General features: G+C 45.4%; 1 protein-coding gene across 2 annotated transcripts; it reads right to left on the bottom strand.

The window, feature by feature from the left end:
- Positions 1-1,954: 1,954 nt before the first annotated feature.
- Dnajc8 (DnaJ heat shock protein family (Hsp40) member C8) lies at positions 1,955-20,868 on the bottom strand. 2 transcript variants are annotated; one of them, XM_036179899.1, is made up of 9 exons: positions 20,749-20,867; positions 19,152-19,253; positions 15,750-15,806; positions 13,386-13,452; positions 12,759-12,853; positions 10,719-10,790; positions 5,538-5,629; positions 4,662-4,737; positions 1,955-2,725 (listed from the first exon to the last, which is right to left on the bottom strand). In XM_036179899.1, the coding sequence occupies exons 1-9, from the start codon at positions 20,824-20,826 to the stop codon at positions 2,603-2,605; spliced, it is 762 nt and encodes a 253-aa protein (XP_036035792.1). In that variant the 5' UTR covers positions 20,827-20,867; the 3' UTR covers positions 1,955-2,602. The 2 variants fall into 2 exon arrangements, with proteins under 2 accessions (XP_036035792.1, XP_036035793.1); XM_036179900.1 differs by lacking the exon at positions 15,750-15,806 and having other exon boundaries at positions 1,960-2,725; positions 20,749-20,868.
- Positions 20,869-21,181: the final 313 nt, after the last annotated feature.

The following is a 21,181-nucleotide window of genomic DNA, read 5'->3' as shown; positions in this document are numbered from 1 at the left end:
CTGGAGCTCCCTTTCCTCTCTGGGGGACAAGCCGCTACAGAGGTCCCGCCCTAGAGGCCAGACTTGGCTGAAAGACCTCAATTCAATGCCAAAGGCACCCTCTCTCCAGCTGTTCTGGGTAGTCACAGCCAGGGTGAGAGTCATGGCTACTCTTCAGGCCAGTGCATGGCCAAACTGGCAAGAAGGAAATGAACTGTTCCTTCTAGAAAATACCATGTCCTTACTGAACCCTAGAGCTGAAGGTGACTTGAAGAATTGATCCTGCCTCCCTGGTCCCCATGCTCCAGGCAGAGTATTCCTGGGTATAACCTCATCACCAGCCATCTGGGGTTGCTGCTCCTGACCCTCATCTTCCCCTCAAGTCCTCTCCAGCTTGCCAGAAGATTCCTCCTTTCAAATCTTTTTGTGAACTGTAGGCGCCCAACCCAAAAGAACAGGTCTTATCTGCCTGTTCTCCGTTGCTATCTTCTCCTATTTACTGTCCTCAGACCCATCTGTGGGGCAACCACATGTGGGGACACTGCTTCCTGGACCTTTCACTTAGTGGTTCTAAGATGTGGTATTGCCACGGCTTCCTGTAACTGAGATGGCAATCCTTCCTGGATGGAACAGCAAGGTGCAGACACTCCCTTGCTGTCCCGGGAACTGTGACTCCCCGAACACACCCACCTCCAGCTGTAGGGATCAAACACTGCATTATTTTATCCTGAACATCACTTTCTCCAGGACATATTCCCTGGTTGCCAAGGACAAGAGCAAGGGCCTCCTGAGTAGCAAGTACCTGTACCTTCCCGAGTCTGCACCTGCTCATGTACCTCAGCCGTGAGGCATCCAGCAGAGGTCTCTGAGTGTCTTGTCTCACTTCCACATCAGCCTATCTCTTGGAGAAGCAAGCATGGCTAATTGCTGGCATGGCCTTCTGAGAACCAAGGTAGCCTTGCAGGTGGCTGAACCAAACCATAAACTCAAGCTCTCTCCTCTGTATGTGTGAGCCCTGTATGATGGAGGGAGTACCACTCTGCCTGCATGGAAACCTTCAGAAGCTGCTCCCTGGCCAGGACAACCCTGTCACCTCAGGATATGCAGCAGCTCTGCAGTGACCCAACACTTACCTCACTCTGCCTTGGTTGGTGTTAGGCCTTGCTGTTACTTCATGTGGTTTGGACATGCCCAGAAGTACCCAGAATGGTAAAGCCAAGCCCCACCCCCTACCCACAAGGAACAAACCGAAGGTGTGTGTGCAACACATCTTCTGTAAGCCATCCCACCCAGACACATCTACAGGCAGCACAAGTTCCTCAGTTTCCCATCCTGTCTCACGTCACCTTTCTACTCCTACTGAGCCCCTCCCACAGGTTGACCTGGTCTCCCATAGCAAGCAGGACACCTGAGCATATACTGGAAGCCAGATGTTCTCACACACTGCTTCACTTCATTCTCCAAGTGAGTGGTGTCTTACGCTACAGACAGGACACTGACAATGCCCATCCTGGACAGTCTGATGGCTGTCAGACATGCAGTGGCCAACTCCAAAGTCCCCACAGCAAAATCAATCGGTTTCTGGTGGTGCTGGGGACGAAACCCAGGGCCTCTCTCTCTCTCTCTCACTCACTCACACACACACTCTCACACACACACACACACTCACACACACCACACACACACACACCCCACTGCTAAGCTACATCCCAGGTGGACTCTGCCATACTTGATATTCCTGTACTTAGGTTTGCTGTTCTGACGGTTGAACCTAGACCCTCACACATGCCAGGCAAGCAGTCTACCACAGAGTATATCCCCAGCCCTGAAGTCCCATTTTGTAGGTAAGGAAGCTAAAGTTCACCAAATTAGTGGAGGGAAGTATGTGCACCCAACCACACGGCACTTTCAGGAACGAGCCATGCAAGATAATGGACCTGCCTGTCCATGGAGACACCTAAGGAAAAGGACATCAAAGGCTTGGGTATAAAAATTTATTATACGTAAAAGAATATTACCACTAATGAATGCAGACAGGTGAGGACACAGTGGGACTGGCTGGAAGATGGCTAACTCTTTGGAAAGTGAACAAGTTTTAAGTGGCTGGGAGCCTCATAACCACTCTGGGTGATTAGTCAGTCAAACACCACAAGGCATGAGGGCATCAAGTGACTGCCCTGTGAGTCCACAAGGCCTCTACTGGACCTAGGTCTCAAGGATGGCACACCTAGAAACAAGTAAAGGGGCTTCCCATGGTGGCCCAGGCTGGTCTGGAGTCACAGAAATACCACTGTAAGCAAGACGTTTCATTGGAGGATTTCCACCAACTATACATGACCTTGAGCCAGCAGCGAAATACAAAACCCTAAGTTACAGGCTGTGGGAAGAGGAGGCGGCACGGTCAGTGGCACCTTCCCATCTGGTGGTTCCGTGGGTGAGGACGGGGAAGGTTAGACCAAGCCCCTCCTATCAATGTACAAATTACTTTGATTGATATTAAACTGTATTGAAAACAAAATAGACTAAAAAGCCAAGACTACTCTATGTTGGGGTGAAGTGGAGAAAGAATGAGTCCTTGAAGCAGAAGGAGGCAGCCGGGAAGGCTGTGGCTGTGGCCTGCCAGTCACTCTCGCTGTTCCATCTTTACTTTTGGTGGCCGAAGGAAGGTCCGGTTCTTTTTCTCCTTCTTCCCCTTTGTATTTGCCTGGAAATTCCGCCAACTGTCCACTCGGCCATCCCGGCTTTCCTGAAAGAAAATGGAAAGGAAGCTCAAGGTGAGGTCTCTAGTTAGCAAAGAGGGGCTGAACCTGCTCTGCCGCCAACTGCCCTCCCATGCCCCAGTCCAGGTCAGCCTCTGGAACAGTCCACGAGGAGAGCAGATCAGAGCTGTCTCCCACCTCTGGAGACCCAGCAAAACTTCACAACACCCTCTGAATGTAGCTCGAAAGAGGACACCGTAAGTGATGCTACCACAGTTCTATTTACTGTGGGCCTCCGGGTGGGTGTTCCACACAAATTCCTTCTGTTATGTTCCCACTGCTGAGCTACACTCCCAGAGCTACCTTGTTACTTCTTTTGGTTTGGTTGGTTTTTTGAGACAGGGTTCATCTGTGTAGCTTTGGAGCCTGTCCTTGAACTCACTCGCTCTGTCGCCCAGGCGGGCTTGACCTTCCACAGATCTGCCTGCCTCCTCTTCCTGAGTGCTACAACTAAAGACAGCCCCGCCGTGCCTGGCCCCAAGCCGATAGGGTGTGCAGTAAGAGCACCGGCCAACGTGAGAGGAGGCCTGGTTTCTCCCCGGGGAGCAGCCGGGAGGACAGCCACTCTTTCTTCACCATGCTCCTGCGGCCCTCTGACAACTTCGATGAGCTGTCTCCAAACTAGCTAGTCTCTGGCCACAAAGCTCTCTACCTCATTATCAAATGAGGTACTACTCATTTTCCCATTTCATAAAGCTGAACAGAAACCAAGTCAAAAATTATGGTTAACCAATAACAAGCTCTACCCTGAATTCTAAAATCCTATAAAAGACCAAGCTGGGTGTGGTGGCGCACGCACTCGGGAGGCAGAACCAGGTGGATCTCTGTGAGTTTCAGGCCAGCCTGGGCTACCAAGTGAATCCCAGAAAAGGCACAAAGCTACACAGGGAAACCCTGTCTCGGGGAAAAAAAAACAAAAACAAAAAAAACCACAGACCAAATGCAACTCAGAACTGTATCAGGCACTTTGAAGAGCAATGAATCCAGTTCAAAAGTTACAAGGTGAGCCAGTGTGGTGGCACATACCTGTAATCCCAGCACTGGAGTGGCTGAGGTAAGAGGGTCATCAAGAGTTCAAGGCCAGCCCAGGCTACACAGTGAGTTCCAAGGTGCTTGGGCTACAAAGTGAGACTCTGCCTCAAAAAGCCAAAAAAGCTGGGGCTGTGGTGGCACACACCTTTAAACCCAGCACTAGGGAGGCAGAGGCAAGCAGATCTTTGTGAGTTCGAGGCCAGCCTGGTCTACAGAGCAAGATCCAGGAAAGGCGCAAAGCTACACAGAGAAACCCTGTCTCGAAAAACCAAAAAAAAAAAAAAAAAGCCAAAAAAAAAAAAAAAGCCAAAAAAAAAAAGCCAAAAAAACCCACAAAACACCAGAAGTCTCTCTGCAAAGAGAATTGGGTCACGAGAACCGTTTCCAACAGTCTGTGATGGTGTACACCTTAATCCCAATGTTTGGGAGGCTGAAGCAGGATGATTAGGAATTCAAAGTCATTATCAGCTACATGGTGAGTTCAAAGCCAGACTGGACTATATGAGAACTTGTCTCAACCTTAACTCCCTGCCCCCAAAAGAACCTGTTTCCAGGTTGGGGATTTAACTCAGTGGTAGAGCGCTTGCCTAGCAAGGCCCTGGGTTCGATCCTCAGCTCAAAAAGAAAAAAAAAAACCTGTTTCCACAAATTTTTGTCCTCCAAGCTAAATAGGGTGCTACTTCATGTTACCTCTGAGTTCACTGTTCTTGGGCTCCTCTGTTAACTGTGTTTGTTGGTGCCCTTGTCAGGGAGTTATGACGGCAGACAAGCCCAGACTCTGCTTCCCCAGTGCCTACTCTCATCCACATCCTGTTTCCCTGTCTGCCCCAGGCAGCCCTGGACCCCAGAGTTAAGCTCCCTTATTCTGGAGTGACCTCCTCAGCTACTCACCTCGAAGTTTTTCTGCCACTCCCTTTCTCGCTTGGCTTTTTCCTGCGCTTCGATCTCCTCTTCTCTCTGTCGTTTCCTAGGAGGGAAAGAGAGCGGTCTACCCAACGCTCACAGCGTGTTCCCCACACGAGCTAAGGCACGGCTGCACAGGGGCATACACAGAGCCCGAGCCAATGCTGAGGCCTCATCCTAAAACACGCAGATGAAAAAACCCAACCCCAAAATGACATTTCATACAAATTCAACTAGCAAAATCTAATTTCTCTAATCAACAACACAAAATACGTAAGCCAAATTGACTTCAATATTTCCTTTTGTTTTTTCTGAGACAAGGTCTCATGTAATTTAAATTGGCCCCAGACTTGCTATTTAGCCAAAAATAGTCTTCAAACTGTTTTTTTTTTCCTGCCTCCACCTCCCAAGTGCTGGGATTAGAGGTGTGTACCACCATGATTGGCAACCTTACCACTTGTGACAATCAGAGGAAATCATACTTGAGAAAAAGTTAAAGCTATTCCATTGCAATCGCACCTACACACCACAGCTACCAGGCCCAGAAAAGATCCTGGCCTCAAAAACTCTACTGCATTCCAGAAAGGAAGAAAACACACTACACTCCTCAATAGAAATGAACTCCCTATGGACAGGGGTAGTCTGAATTTCCCAAGTCTACAGACAATGTCTTACCAGTGACTGGCTTAGACAGCCTGTCTCATGTGTGCTAGGCAGGAGCTCCAGCCCTGAGCTGTACTGTGGTGCCTCTCCAGCTTCTTCTCAGAAATGAAGTGCTACCAAACTCATTGGAAAATCCCCAGAGGCCTGCATTAGCTAATCTGTGCATTTACATAAGGTTAAGATGAATACAGGGATGTGTACCTTTCATGCATTTCTTTGGCTTCTCTCTCTTTCCTTTTAATTTCCAGCTCAGCAAACAGTTTCATAGTCTGTTTGTAGACTGCCTGTTTGAACTGCAAGAAAATTAAGGACAAAAGAAAATAAAGGTAAACATTTCACATCAAGGCTAAAATTAAGTAATTACATTAAAGCCCTAAAGATTACAAATGAGCAATGAAATGTGTGCAGGGAGATGCCATTACAATACTGTCTCTCCAGGGAGAAAGCCACCTGCCTAGGAGACCATCCTCTCCTACCAAGATTAGGAACCTGGTCTGGGAGAAGGCACATAAGCACTTAGGCCACTGAGATTATGAAGGTGTTCTGCAAAAATTCCCCAGGACTGACTTCTATTCTCCTTTTTACAAATGCTTTATAACTTTGATTTAGTGGCTAGAACCAAGCTGAATCCTACATAGCTGGCCCCGCCCACAACAGCAAACCTGTCTCAAGGGACAAGACCACTAAACATAAAAGCCCATAATCCCCAGACTTCCTCATAGCTAGGTTTAGCCATGTGATTCAGAATTTAGTCAACGTACTCATATACAACATCCAGGATGTTCTTAGAAGGCGTGGCATATTCCTTCCTGCCCCTTTATTCTGTTGCCTGGCACATGAGTGAAATGATGAGACACCCGGGCCAGGAAGATGGGGCCCACATCCTTGTTACCAGAGCCAGAGAAGAGCCAAGGCCTTGAAGGACATGTGGTGCAGAGCTTCCATGTCAGCAGCCACCCACACCCAGGACTACTACACAGGACAGAACATGTTCTGCCTTGATCGAGCACTGTGTGTCTCTGTAACCAATTCACCTTCCACTCTAAGATACACTGATGGGAAAGGTAACACAGTACTGCATAGAAACTATAAAGGCGGGGCTACAGAGATAGCTAAGCGGGTAGGAGCAATGGCTACTCATCCAGGGGACCAGGGGTTTAAGTCCCAGCACCCATATGGCCACTCACAACTGTCTGTAACTCCAGTTTCAGGGGATCTGACACCCTCACACAAACATACATGCAGGCCAAATACCAATGCACATAAAATAAATAAACCTTTTTAAAAAGGAAAAGATACAAAGCTCTATTGGTTTTACAGTACGGGATAAAACCAGAGCATTGAAAGTAAGACGTCTACCACCAAGTTAAACACCCCACCCAGAGCCTTTTAATTATGGTAGCTGTCATTACAGCATCAGTTATTATTACAATTTATATGATTTAAAGAAAAGCAAGTAAAGATAAGTGACCCGGATCCCACTACATAGTTGTGGGGTATGCCAGCACACCACACTCATGATGCTTTTTTTTGTTTTTACATCCAGCCGAAGTTTCCCCTCCCTCCTCTCTTCCCAGTTCCTCCCCACAGACTCCCATCCATCCTTGCTCCAGTTTCTCTTCAGACAGGGGCGGGCCTCCCATTATCTGCCAGCCATGGTATATCAAGTTGCAGTGAGACTAAGTACCCCCTCTATGTCCTTTTTTTAATGTATTCATTTTATTGTAGGAGTATGTGCGTGAGGTAAGGTAGGGAGGCGGCACTGGATCCCCTGGAATTACTGACTGGAGTTACTGACGGTCGTGAGCCACTACATGGGTTAGGACCTGAACCCAGGCCTCTGCAGGAGCAGCAAGTACCATCTCACCCTTCTTTTCCTTTCTTTTCTTCTCTTTTGGTTGTTCGAGACAGGGTTTCTCTGTGTAGCCTTGGCTGTCCTGGAACTCGCTCTGTGGATCAGGCCTCTGCCTGCCTCTGCCTCCAAAGTGCTGGGATGAAAGGCGTGTGCCGCCACCACCACCACCACCACCTGGCTTTTTTTTTAAAGATTCATAATCATATGTGTGTGCCTGCATGGAGGTTTGTGCACATGTGCGTGCAGGTGTCCGTCAAGTCCACAAGAAGGGGTCATTCCTCAGAGCTAGAGTCACAGGCAGTTTGAGGCACTGGGTACTGAGAACCAAACTCAAGTCCTCTGCCTGACTAATACACGCTCTGAACCTGTGAGCCACCTCTGTAGGCCCAACCAACCACGAGTTTTTCAGAACAAAGTTATGTTCTTGTTTAGAGTGTTTTCTGCCCAAATAAAAAGTTTCTTGTGTTATACATGGAAGTACAGAACATAATCCATCATGTGTATATCAGAGGATCATGCACTAAAATTAGAGCCACTGAGCAAAGAACAGTAAAAGGAGGAAAAGAGAAATGAAGGCATCTAAAACTTCTCTCTAATGCTAGGAGCTGCTAGGAAAAATGATGCTGACAAACCCTAGCCTTTAAAAGGACAACATCAACTGGGTGAAGGAACATAAAATAAGTATTTCAGTGTCTGTGTATGCGGTGCAGGTGCATGAATAAAGGTGTGTTTGTGGATGAAGGTACATGTAGGCAGGTGCCCATTTTGTGCATGTGGTGGCCTGACGTCAGGTGTCGGCCACAGCTGCTCTCTATTTGGTGAGGCAGTGTCTCACTGACCCTGAAGTTCACCACTTCCTGCTGGTATAGCACACCTCTAGAGCTCTAGAAGACAGCCAGCCACCGTCCTTGCCCAGGTTTTGTTGGGAATCTGAGAAGCCAAGCTCTGATCCTCGGGATGGCATAGCAAGTGCGTGACCACAAATGTGCTAGTGTCTAAAAGCTCTAAATAGAGCCGGGCGGCAGTGGGGCACACCTCTGATTCCAGCACTCAGAGGCAGAGGCAGAGGCAGGAGGATCTCTGTGAGTTCGAGACCAGCCTGGTCTACATAGTGAGTTCCAGAACAGCCAAGGCTACACAGAGAAACCCTGTCTCGAGGAAAAAAAGAAAGAAAGAAAGGGAGAAAGGGAGAAAGAAAGGAAGGAAGGAAGGAAGGAAGGAAGGAAGGAAGGAAGGAAGGGAAAAGCTCCAAATGGTGGGCTGGAGAGATGGCTCCATGATTAATAGCACACTGGCTGCTCTTTCAGGAAACCCAGGTTCAATTGCTAGCACCCAGCTCACGACTGTCTGTAACTCCAGTCCCAGGAGATCCACTTGCCCTCTTCTGGCCTCTAAAGATACCAGGCAAACACATGGTACACATACATACATACATTCAGGCAAAACACCCATACACTTAAATAAAGTTTAAAAATTAAAAATAGGGGTTGGGGATTTAGCTCAGTGGTAGAGTGCTTGCCTAGCAAGAGCAAGGCCCTGGGTTCAATCCTCAGCTCTGGGAAAAAAAAAAAAAAATTAAAAATAAACAAAAGCCATCTCTCCATACCCTAACATTTAAGTTCCTTTATATGTGTGTATATGGATGCGTGTGTATGCGTGTGTGCATATATATGTGTGTATATGAGTATGTGTTTATGTGTGCATATGTGTGTGTCTATAGGTGTATGCTGGCTAGTTTTATTCCAACTTGACACAAATTAGCGTTATATAAAAGGAGGGAACATCAACTGAACATCAACAAAACTCTTCAATAAGATCCAGCTGTAGGGCATTTTCTTAATTGGTTGATGTGAGAAGGCCAGCCCATTGTGGGTGAGGCCATCCTTGGGCTGGTGGTTCTGGGTTCTATAAGAAAGCAGGCTGAGCAAGCTATGAGGAGCAAGCCAATACACAGCACCCCTCCATGACCTCTGCATCAGTTCCTACCTCCAGATTCCTGCCCTGATTACCTTTGATGTAGCTCTGGTTGTCCTAGAACTCACTATGTAGACCAGGCTGGTCTCAAACTCCAAGAGATCTACCTGCCTCTATCTCCCAAGTGCTGGGATTAAAAGGCGTGAACCACCACACCTGGTTTCCCTCAGTTCTTTATTTAATTAGTGTATGTGTGTGTGTGCCTGCTTTTCTATATGTGTATAGGTGCCAGCAGAGGACAAGAGTCGCATCAGATCCCCTAGAACTACACTTTACAAGGAGTTTTGAGACACCATAGGGATGCTAGGAACTGAACCCAGGTCCTCTGCAAAAACAGCAAGTGCTCCAGGCAGCTGAGCATCTCTCCAGCCCTAGATTCCTAAACATGTACCTATGGTTTCTATGTATCTCAAAAGAAATTAAAAACCATAATTAATACATAATACTTTGCATGTGTGGCTTGCAAAATAATCAACCACAAACTCCATCAGGTGTACATGTAAGAAACGGTGATGCCAAGTGGTGCGCGCCTTTAATCCCAGCACCTGGGAGGCAGAGGCAGGCGGGTCTCTGTGAGTTCGAGGCCAGCCTGGGCTACAGAGTGAGTTCCAGGACAGCCAGGGCTGTTACACAGAGAAACCCCGGCAGCAGCCCTACACGTGAAGGCTGATGGAGCTGGGTTAGTGGGTAAAAGTGCCTGCTGTGCAAGCACAGTGACCTGAGTTCAAATCCCCAGCGATCTTGTAAAAAGCTGGATATGGGGCTGGAGAGATGGCTCAACGGTTAGGGCACCAACTGCTCTTCCAGAGGTCCTGAGTTCAATTCCCAGCACCCACATGGTGGCTCACAACCATCTGTAATGAGATCTGGTGCCCTCCTCTGTATACATAATAAATAAATAAATCTTTTTTTTTTTTTTTTTGGTTTTTCGAGGCAGGTTTTCTCTGTGTAGCTTTGCGCCTTTCCTGGAACTCGCTCTGTAGACCAGGCTGGCCTCGAACTCACAGATATCCACCTGGCTCTGCCTCCCAGGTGCTGGAATTACAGCACCACCCAGCTAATCTTAAAAAAAAAAAAAAAAGAGCTGAATAGAGCCACACATGCCTATAACCCAACGCTTGAGGGCAGGGACAGCATAGTCAGTGGAGCCTGCTCCAGGGTGTTCAATGAAAGAGCCTGTCTACAGGGAAAAAATGGAAAGTGCAGATACCTCCCCGGCTTCTATACATGAACACACACGCACACACACCATGCATATAACACAGACACAAGACAAACACCAACACACCTACATACAGGATGAATTTTAAAAAAAAGGGCTGGAGAGATGGCTCAGAGGTTAAGAGCACTGACTGGTCTTCCAGAGATCCTGAGTTCAATTCCCAGCACCCACATGGTGGCTCACAACCATCTGTAATGAGATTTGGCACCCTCTTCTGTGTACCTAATAAATAAATAAATCTTTTTTTAAAAAAAGTCCGCTTACATGCTTTAAGTGAGGCCTTTCTCTTTCCCCCCCCAATCACACAGGACAAGTGGTTCCCATGACTCACCAGTTCGGGATCGTCCTCCTCTACACTTGTAGGCTTCCCTTCCTTCTTTAGCTGTTTTTTCCGCTCTTTAACCTAAAAAGAATTTGTTCCCCATCAAAAGATGAGCAATCATACTTTAAGAACAGCACTGAGCTGTACATATGTGCACATAGGATAACAAGATGAAGGCAAAAGACCCTCCTCCTTTCTATTTAAATCTAAAAATCATTTCTAATAGAAAACACTGTAAAGCAACTAAGAAAACTGGGAACTTGGATGCTTCCTCTAACCTCCCCTAAAGTCTGTACCCACAGCCAGCACTAGTGAGAGGCAACCAACAAGATGTTGTCCCCAACTATAAAGGCTGAGCCACAGCTAACAGCCTTGGACATGGCCATTCAGCTTTCTTAACTTGTGGTCACAAAGCTATAACAAAGAAAGCACATTTGCCAAGCTTTAGAAGGATCTAGAAAACGTACCGCATTTTAAGTATGAAAGGAATTTCTAAAAGTGCATTCTTGATCATTTCCACTGTGACACTCCCAGAAACCAAAATTTTCACATCACACTAATGGATACATTTGTCATTCTGGTCACTACTGAGCTTACAAATAGTAAGAATTAATAATCATTCACAAGAGACGGTCACTATTCCGTAAGTCACCTATGAGTCATCCATCACACAGCCAACTGCCTACCAGGCTCAGAAACACTTTACTGCCACCTTGTGGCCAGGAATCCTAAGGATGATTCCTTACCAGCAAAGACAGTACTGAAGACCCTGGCATGTGCTCTTCTGATCTCTAACAGGACTGACTCTCCAAGTGCCATGTGCAACACAACCATTAGGACACAGTTACACACTTTCCTTTTCCTATTTTTCTCCTCACTGTCTTCAACTAAAATGGGTCTGATTTTATTATTGCCTATAAAGTTCCATTTCAGATTCCAAAGCTCTTCAAACAAAGACAGATTCCTGACCGTTGAACTCACTCTTGTAAATGGTCTTGAGATTCTTGCTCCAAGAGGCAAAAAAAAAAAGGGGAGTGGAGCTTTCTAGTTGGGCACATGGTGCATGCCTATAATCCTAGCAACTGGATATGGAGAAGGATCAAGAATGCAAGACTAGGGGCTGGAGACATGGTTAAGAAGTTAAGAGCCCTTGCTGCTCCTGCAAGGATCCAGGTTCAGGTCCCAGCACTCACACAGAAGCTCACAACCATTCGAAACTACAGTTCCAGAGGATGATGACACCTTCTTCTGACATCCTTGAGTTCCAGGCACGCCCATGGTGCACATACATATATGCAGACCAAACACTCATACACATAAAATAAATCTAAAAGATTTTTAAAAAATTTAAGATCAGCCTCAAGTAGATAGCTAATTCGAGGCCAGCCTGGACTGCATAAGACTCTCCTTCAAAATAACCCAACCAAAAAGAAGAAGAAAGGTCCTTCCGTTGGATGAAATGGCATACAACTCATAATCCCACAGCTCAGGAGGTCAGGAAGAGGATTAAGAATTTAAGGCCAGTCCAGGCTGTCTTGAAAGTTTAAGGCTACACTGTACCCCAGCAATTGCAATCCCACTTTAAACAAACAAAAGCCACAATTTAATCTGTTTCAAATGAGTCTCTGTTAACTGAATGTGTGCCTCCTCTTGCTTTCAGCCCACTCAGAGCTCCTTGACAGCCCCTCTCATTGCCTAACCTTTTATACCAACGAAAGTAAAACCAGGAGGGAGTCAATACCTCCACAGCCACGCTGCTTCTCCACTCTCACATGGCAACTTAGTGGGAAGGCCAAAGAGACAATCTACACAACACAGGACTGGCAGGGCAAGTCGGGGTGGCAGTGGCCCAGCCACTCCTCACCCTGAGCTCTTTTCTTAGGAGAATGCTAGCTTTGTTGCTATTCATGAGCACCACATAAGTGGTAAAGAGAATGAACATGGTCACTAGCTATGTGGTCAGTTCTGCTAGGTTGCATATATCCTTCTACACGGTGCCAATAGCTTGCTATTACTTCCTGTAAACACAGCAGCACTAGAAATACTTACAGTGTGTTCCACGTATTCTTTTCCTGCCTGAATTACATCCAGGGCCCTCTTCTTTTGTTCCTGATCCAGTAGCAACTTGTAAGCTTTGTCCACAGCTAATGCAAAACATTGAAGTTAACTGTTTCTGCAAATACCCTCTCAAAGTCTGAGCTATACTCAGGCAGTGTAAAGGTACCGCCTCTGTCTAAAAACATTCCCTACGTTGTTACATTATTTAGCATTGTTAAACTCATTTTTTTAAAGGCATACAACCATAGCAATGACTTTGAAAGTCTTAGGAAAAAAATATTAAATATACACTCAAGGCTAAACATACCACATCTAGATGAAAACACTGATAAAGTATTTCCCGATTTACTTACACTCAGAAAAAAAAGACGATTCTATGCAATGAAAGTATATTGGTAGACATGTAAGTTTTAACTAACAAAGTAAGTCCACTTTCTTTGCAGTGCTGGGGATTGAACCCAGGGCCTCAAGCATGCATGCTAGGCAAGCACTGAGCTATACACCCAGCCCCCAAGGAATACTTCTTTAACATTCTGCTTTACTGAAATCCACAGCTTCTCCATAGCCATTCCTCCTTAGCATTGACAATTATTCAAAAGCAGGTAAATCTACAAATACCTTCAAAAGCCTTCTGTGCTCTGTCAGCATCATCTTGGTTTTTGTCAGGATGCACCAATATAGACAACTGCAGGAAAGAGAAAAGTCAAGCTCGTCAGCAGTTCACAGAACACACCAGTAAATAATAAACAAAACACGAGCTTTTTATAAGAAAACCTCCCCAGACGATTCTTTCAGACATTTACAAGATTCCTGACTGGCTGTCACTGACAGAAACTAGTTAGAGCAAAAAGAACCGTGTTAGGAGATGAAAATCTAACGTTAGCCTGAAGCAAAGCACCAGAGCCACAGTCCTATTTGTAATTCTAACTTCAATCACATGCTAGCTCAGAGTCCTTGAGCAACTCTACCTATCTTCACTTGGGCTTCCTGCTCTATCATTGGAAAGATACAAAGTAGCTACATCTAAATAGTTTGTTGTGTGGACAAAATGAACAATGAATATAGGGGTCCATTCTTGAAATCTCAACACTGAGGAGAATTATGAGTTCAGGGCTGCCCTGGGCTATAAAGGAAACCCTGTGGGAGAGTGAGGAAGAGAGGAGGAAAAAGGGGGAGGGAAACAGAGGAGAGAGGAGGGAAGGCATGACAGAAAAAGTAAAAGAAAATGACAGGGTAAGGGGGAGGGATCAAAGAAAGACAGGAAGAAGTGAGTGAATTTGTACACAAACATCCATGGACAATGGTTAGTATACACAGAGTATCAAGACATCCACTGAAAGCCTTCTGTATGTAATACCTGATTTAAATATTTGGACACATTTACCAAATGAGGCAAAATAGACACAGAAAGGTCCAAAGCACTTGTTCAAGTGTACACTGCTCCTAAGAGAACAAATTAAAACTCAAGTCACATGTACTCGTAACTACGAGGCCATCTAATAAGCCAGTAAGAACTCGTAACACGAGTTCATTGGCTATACGAAAAGTCTAAGGACTGAAATGCTTGTTACATTGGGAACAACTATAATGGACTATATTGGAAAACAAGACCTTGGAAATAGGGGGAAGTGCTAAGTTTAAGCACAGATCAGAGCTCAGAAGAATAAAACTATAAAGTTATATAATGGGAAATGACTGATCAGCCAAAAACAAAAACCATCTTAGCTTAATATAGCTTGCTAGGACATCAGAGGTAACTATGAGTCAGCAATATGGAGAAATCTACTGCACTGGAGTAAGCACTGGATATTAATAAGACTGTTGTGTAGCATCGGAGGATCACAGTCAGCATGAAGATATAAAGAACTTAGGAAGGTAAAAAAAGACAGTGGCAAGAATCAGATCAGTGAGCTACTTTCCTGATGAAATATTAAAAAATACTTATTACCTTAAGTCAGGTATTTCTTTTTTAAAAACTTCTTACATTTACTGTGTTAGAGAACATGAACGCATACCACATATGTGTGTGGAGATCAGAGGACAATTTGCTGGAGTCAGCTCTCTCCTTGTACTATGTGGGTCCCTGGGATCAAACTCAGGTGGTCATGCTTGGCAGCATACTTTTACCTGCTTAGCCATCTCACAAGAAATACCAAACTAAACAAGGTATTTCTTGAGTATTTACAGCCATTTGCAAGAGATGAAGTAACTGAGAGGGTTAGGTGGATGCTATGTGTCTGTAAGCCCAGCTACTTAAAGGCTGAGGTAGAACAGTCATATAAACCAGGGAGTGTGACAACATGAATAAATAAATAATGAATAAATAAATAAATGCCTCAATAAAAATAAGTTTGTAGACACTCTATTTGGATTTAAAATCATTATATTCACTGAAAAACATACACTGGGTACATTAGTTAACATTTTCTATCACTGTGCACATATCACTAAGTTCATAAGAACAGTTATCTAGCCTTAATTTGGAAGGAATGGGGGGTTAAATTTTGGCTCAAAAGTATCTAGTCCTTAAAAATATTGTCTAGAGGGGCTGGAGAGATGGCTCAGCAATTAAGAGCACTGGCTGCGCTTCCAGAGGTCTTGAGTTCAATTCCCAGCACCCACATGGCAGCTCACAACTGTCTGTAACTCCACTTCCAGAGGATCTGACACCTTCACACCAATGCACATAAAATAAAGTTAAATAAATTATTTAAAAAATCATGTCTAGGAAGTAGCTCAATTGGTAGAATGCTTGTCTTACTATACATGAAAACCTGAGTTCAATGCCCAGCACCCCATAAACCAGGTGTGACACATGCCTACAATCCCAGAACTCAGGAGGTGAAAGCAGAGGATCACAAGTTCAAGACCATCATCCTTGGTTACACAGGGAAAATTCTAGGCAAGCCCGAGCTCCACGAGACCCCCTCTAGAAGAAACAAAGAGAAGGCTCACACACTAGCGACAGCAACAGCACTGTACCTGCCGAAACCTCTTTTTTATTTCTTCATCTGTCACTTCAGGATCTATCTGAAGAACCTGGAAGAACCAAGACCAAAAGTGTCAAGTTGGGCACGGTGACCCTTATCCGTCATCTCAATCCTAGGAAAACAGAGGCAGAAAGACGGTGATGCTGGGTCAGCCTTGGCACAACAGTCTCGGAACAAAACCATAAAACTGGGCAGTGGGGGAGCACTTCTAGACTCCTACCACACAGGAACAACGGCATCAAGGTCAGCCGTGGCTAGGTAACAAATTCAATGCCTGTCTGGGCTACATGAGACATTGTCTCAAAAAAAATAGGAGGGAAAGAATGTGTGTGCATGTGTATCTGGGGTGTATGTGTGTGTGTATTTACACACACACACACACACACACACACACACACACAAGCTTTCTGTTCATGAGCAATATAATATAAGTAAATCCATTAAGTAAAACCAGGTAAGATGATATACTCTGAATTTCATAGTCCAGAACACAGTGTCAGAGTTCAGAGCTCACCTGGGACAAAAAAGAGTGGCCACACACAGGAAGGAGTAGGAAGGCAGAGTGCTAGAGCCCATGTGGGGTGAGAAGGGTGTCCACACAGAACAGCCTGACATGGAGTGCCAAGGAAGAACAAAGTCAGAATCTAAGTGGAATAAAAATGTTCAGCACAGTGGCTCACACTTATAACTTCAGTATTTACAAAGTTGAGTGGAACTGTCATGAATTACAGGCTGACCTAAATAGAGAGAGATCTGACTGAAAAAATGAAAGCGGGCTGGACAGATAGGTCAGAGATTAAGAGCATGCACTGCTCTGGAAGAGGAGGAGTTCACTTCCAAGCCACCTGTAACTCCAGCTCAAGAGAATTCATACCTCTGGTCTCCATGTACATTTGAACCCATGAACACAAACCCACATAGATACAATAAAACATACACACATAGAAATAAAACATACACACATACACACACACACACACACACACAGACACACACACACACACACACACGAAAAAATAAAAATAAATCTTAGCTGGACATGGTAGTGCACGTCTTTATCCCAGCATTTGGAAGGTAGAGGCAGGTGGGTCTCTGCAGCCTGGTCTACAAAGTAAGTTCCAGGACAGCCAGGGCTACACAGAGAAACTCAGTTTCAAAGAACGAAAGAAGGAAGGGAAGGACGGAGGGGAAAGGAAAGCAAAAGGTGGGCCAACTAGTTTTTTTTTTTTTTTCTCCTCTGTGTAGCTTTGCTCCTTTCCTGGATTTCAGAGAGATCCGCCTGGCTCTGCCTCCCGAGGCCCTGGGTTCAATCCTCAGCTAAAAAAAAAAAAAAAGAAAGAAAGAAAGAAAGAAAGAAAAAAGGAAGGAAGAGAAGTGGTTCACTGTTAATTTCTAGCACCCACACCTTGGCTAGCAACCACATGGAACTCCAGTTTTGACACCCTCTTCTAGATGCCATGGGCACCAGACATGCACAACATATAGACATGTAGGCAAAACATACACACATACTTTTTTAAAACAATTTTTTTAAATACTCAGTGTATTTGGAGGGTTGAAGGAACAGACCCAACACTGTCAGCGCCATTGAGGGCAGCACCAGAATCTCTCTGCCTCCTTTTATTAGAAAAAGGAAGACATGCTGTCAATTTACTGTGATTTGAGGTAAAGACTTGACTTTTTATCACACATGAAAGAACACTGGTGGGGTTGGGGATTTAGCTCAGTTGTAGAACACTTGCCTAGCAAGCGCAAGGCCCTGGGTTCGATCCTCAGCTCAAAGTTAAAAAAAAAAAAAAGAACAGTAGTTAGTGATGATAAGAAATGTTCAGAGCTGGGCATGGTGCGTGGTACACACTATGCTCCCAGCGCTCAGGAAGGTAGGATAGGAGGAGTTCTGGGCTGAGCCACTCTGAGCTGCACTGGAGATATGTTCAAAAACACAAAGTGCATTAGCTTATCTAAAATCTCATGTTCTTCATTGTTTTTACTGAGTATTTGGTATCTTTTATTTTCACATAACAAAAGTTTTAACAAAATTTTTATTTGCTTGTTTTGTTTTGTTTTTGAAATAGGGTCTCAAGGAGCCCTGGCTGGCCCAAGTCTTGCTTTGCAGACCAGGCTGGCCTCAGATTTGTAGGGATATTCCTGCCTCTGTCTACCAAGTGCAGAGAGTACAGGCTACCTGGCAATGCAGGTTTTTAAATCACGGACCCTAAATTTATCAGGTGCAGCTATGTCTCTCTATTAAAAACGAGACCTTGTATATTCGGGCTACAAAAGCATTAGAGAACGTCTGACATGACAAAGTCTACCTCAGTTTCTTTAACAGGCTCTCTTGCTACCTCTCCTCGAAATAAAATCATCCAGCTTCAAGGACACCCTGCCTACCATACAAACCCACTTTACTCCTCTTCCATTCCCCACCAATCTAAGTCAGGTGTGTGCGCTAACATAAATCTGCCTGCAAGCCAGCTACCATGGCTCACACCTATCATGCCAGCACTCAGATGCCAAGGCAGGAGAACTGCGAGGCATTTACCCACCAACCCCATAGCTCCCCAGAGTTTTCTTGAGTGCCAGCAGCAGGAAATATTAGACAGAAGGATTTGGAATGTAGACATAAACAGACAGAAAATACAGGATAGCCTTGCGAGGGCCTGGAATCCATTCCAACGAGCCCTGACTGTTTATGCCCTAAGGTATTTATAGAAACACCAAGGGTTTGGGGACTTAACTCAGTGGTAGAGCGCTTACCTAGCAAGCACAAGGCCCTGGGATCAGTCCTCAGCTCCGGAAAATAAAAATTTTAAAAAAAAAAAAAAGAAAAAAAAGAAACACCAAGAGGTAGAGCAAAAGACCTCCCCCCAGCACAGTCAAGTGCAGACGATCTCAGACACCTGCACTCAGACCCGTGGTCCAATCAACCTCTCTATGTAGACCTGCTGGGTAAAGCCACGAAGAACCTGAAAATGGGCTCCCACAGAGAACCACAAAGAGTCTAAGGCCAACATGAGATATAAAGTAGGCTCCAGGCTCCAGGCCATAGTGGGTTACAGTAAGATCCTGTTTCAAAAATAAATGGCCATGTGTGGTGGTTCATTTCTACAATCTCTGCATTTGGGAGGTCAAGGCAGGAGAATTTGGAGTTCAAAACCAACCTTGAGTACATGAGACTGTCTCAAAAAAAAATGTACATACATAAGTCTGCATATGTGAAAAGCTATCCACCACAGATGCTACAGCAACAACATAATAAGCACTCACAATACTGTCTGCACACATGAAAAGCTCTCCACAGATGTGGCGGCGACAACATAATACATACATACACACACACAGTCTGCACACATGAAAAGCTCTCCACTAAACACTACAGTGACAATCCACTCACCTCAAATGGATTCAGATTAAAGTAAGAGGAACCAGGACGAGTCAATCTTTCAATCTGATTCTTGGACGTTAGAACTGAATCTCTCTTCTCTATTTGTTTCACCTAAAAGTAAAAATATTAACAATTCCATTAGTAAAAATAAGCTGAATGTCTACTCTTAACACAATACTAATATGCTCAACCAACAACTATTTGTATCTACCATGTGAGACACTTTACTAATACTGAAGAATGATTACAGTAGCATAACTAATTTTACAGTAATAGCTCAGATCTCCAGCATCCACATAAAAGCTGAGCATGGGCACATGCACCTGTAACCCCAGAGCTAGGGAATGAGACAAGCAGATCCCCAGAACTCACTGACAGCCAGTCTAGCCAATTGGTGAATACCAGGTTCAGTGACAGATCGTATCTCAAAAAAATAACATGGATGGTGAAAGATACATGACACTGACCTCTGTCCTCCACACACATCTGTGCTCATTATGTGCATATATGCACACACATACCCTACACATAATTTTTTTTAATTTACATGTATATTTAACAATTCTACTTGGCAGGTATTATCATTATCCCCATTTTACACATAGAAAACGCTTCTACTTTATAATTTGCAAACTGCTTTCTTGAAATTCTTTAGGGGGCTGGAGAAATGGCTTAGAGGTTAAGAGCACTGACTGCTCTTCCAGAGGTCCTGAGTTCAATCCCCAACAACCACATGGTAGCTCACAACCATCTGTAATAAGGTCTGGTGCCCTCTTCTGTTCATACGTGCTGTATACATAATAAATAAATAAATCTTTAAAAAAAAAGAAAGAAATTCTTTAATCGTCGTGAAAACTCTCCTTTCACAAATGTGGGAACTGGTGTCTTCAAAGATTTCAATAGCAGTCAGGCTAATTTCTTTGCAATAATTCAATATGAGAGCCTCTGATGCCAAATGGCTTGCTTTTATTCAGTCTGTCCATTCATTTATTCACTGAATATATGCTAAACATCCACCATGCACTAGACGCTGGCGGTGCCATTGTAAATAAGGCTCAGATCCAGGTCACTCCTGTCCTACCTGACACCAAGTTGTTTCCTGATATTAAGTCGCACAAGCAAGTACGTATGCATCCTCTTAAGGTTCGTCATGTTAAAGATGGGGATCACATAACGCATTCGTGTCATGATGAACAGTGCTGCCACTGGTAAACCGCAGAAACTGCCACTCACACATTCGTGGCAAAGGAGTGAGAAAGGCCTCCCTCCTGTTTACAAATAAAAGCAGGTGCGCCGCAGCTCAGTCTCCTCCGGGAAAGGTCCCGGCCTCCGTCAGTCGTAGACTCCACGGCCTGCCGGCTGCAGCACGACAAGCAGCTCGCCGGCCCCTCTCCGGGTCTGGGTCCACAGGCCCGGCCGCCCCGCCGCGCTCCGGGAACCCCAGGAGTCACAGTGGCGGCCGCGCATGCACCCCACAGCCGGTCCGCAGTCCCCAGGCCGGACGGCACGGGCCAACGGTCCCGGGAGGCGTCCCGCTGCACCAGGCCGCTGCGGACGGAGCCGGAGCGCGGTCTCCCTGAGGCCACCATCCTTACTCCGGGCTCACCTCACTGTAGAAGGTCATAAATGCCTCCTCTGTGCTGCCTCCGCCGCCCGAAGCCCCGCTCTCTCCCGAAGCCGCCATTTTCCCGGCCAGCCGGCACGTGACCGTTCTGCGCAGGCGCAGTCTCACGTGACCCTTCCAAGACCGCCTTCCTGGACCGCCTCCGCCGCCAAGCCGCTCTTAAAGGGCCCGAGACCCTACCTGGCCTTTTTTGTTTTGTTTTGTTTGTTTTGGTTTTGGTTTTTTTTTGGTTTTTTTTAAGACAAGGTTTCTCTCTGTAGCTCTGGCTGTCCTGGAACTCTCTCTGTAGACTAGGCTAGCCCTCGAATATAATTTTTTTTGTTTTTGTTTTTTGAGACAAGGTTTCTCTGAGTAGTTATGTGCCTTTCCTGGAGCTCACTCTGTAGACCAGGCTGGCCTCGAACTCACAAAGATC

The sequence above is a fragment of the Onychomys torridus genome, chromosome 2, assembly GCF_903995425.1.
Source record: "Onychomys torridus chromosome 2, mOncTor1.1, whole genome shotgun sequence".
Classification (NCBI taxonomy): domain Eukaryota; kingdom Metazoa; phylum Chordata; class Mammalia; order Rodentia; family Cricetidae; genus Onychomys; species Onychomys torridus.
Note: the sequence above shows the minus strand (reverse complement) of the source record. Positions and strands in the feature narration are given on the sequence as shown.

Coding starts and splice junctions, on each gene's coding strand:
- Dnajc8 (XM_036179899.1), bottom strand. CDS start 20,826: ATGGCGGCTTCGGGAGAGAGCGGGGCTTCGGGCGGCGGAGGCAGCACA. Junction 19,254..20,748: donor TTATGACCTTCTACAGTGAG/GTGAGCCCGGAG, acceptor TTTTACTTTTAG/GTGAAACAAATAGAGAAGAG. Junction 2,726..4,661: donor AGTGGCAGAAAAACTTCGAG/GTGAGTAGCTGA, acceptor ATTTTCTTTCAG/GAAAGCCGGGATGGCCGAGT.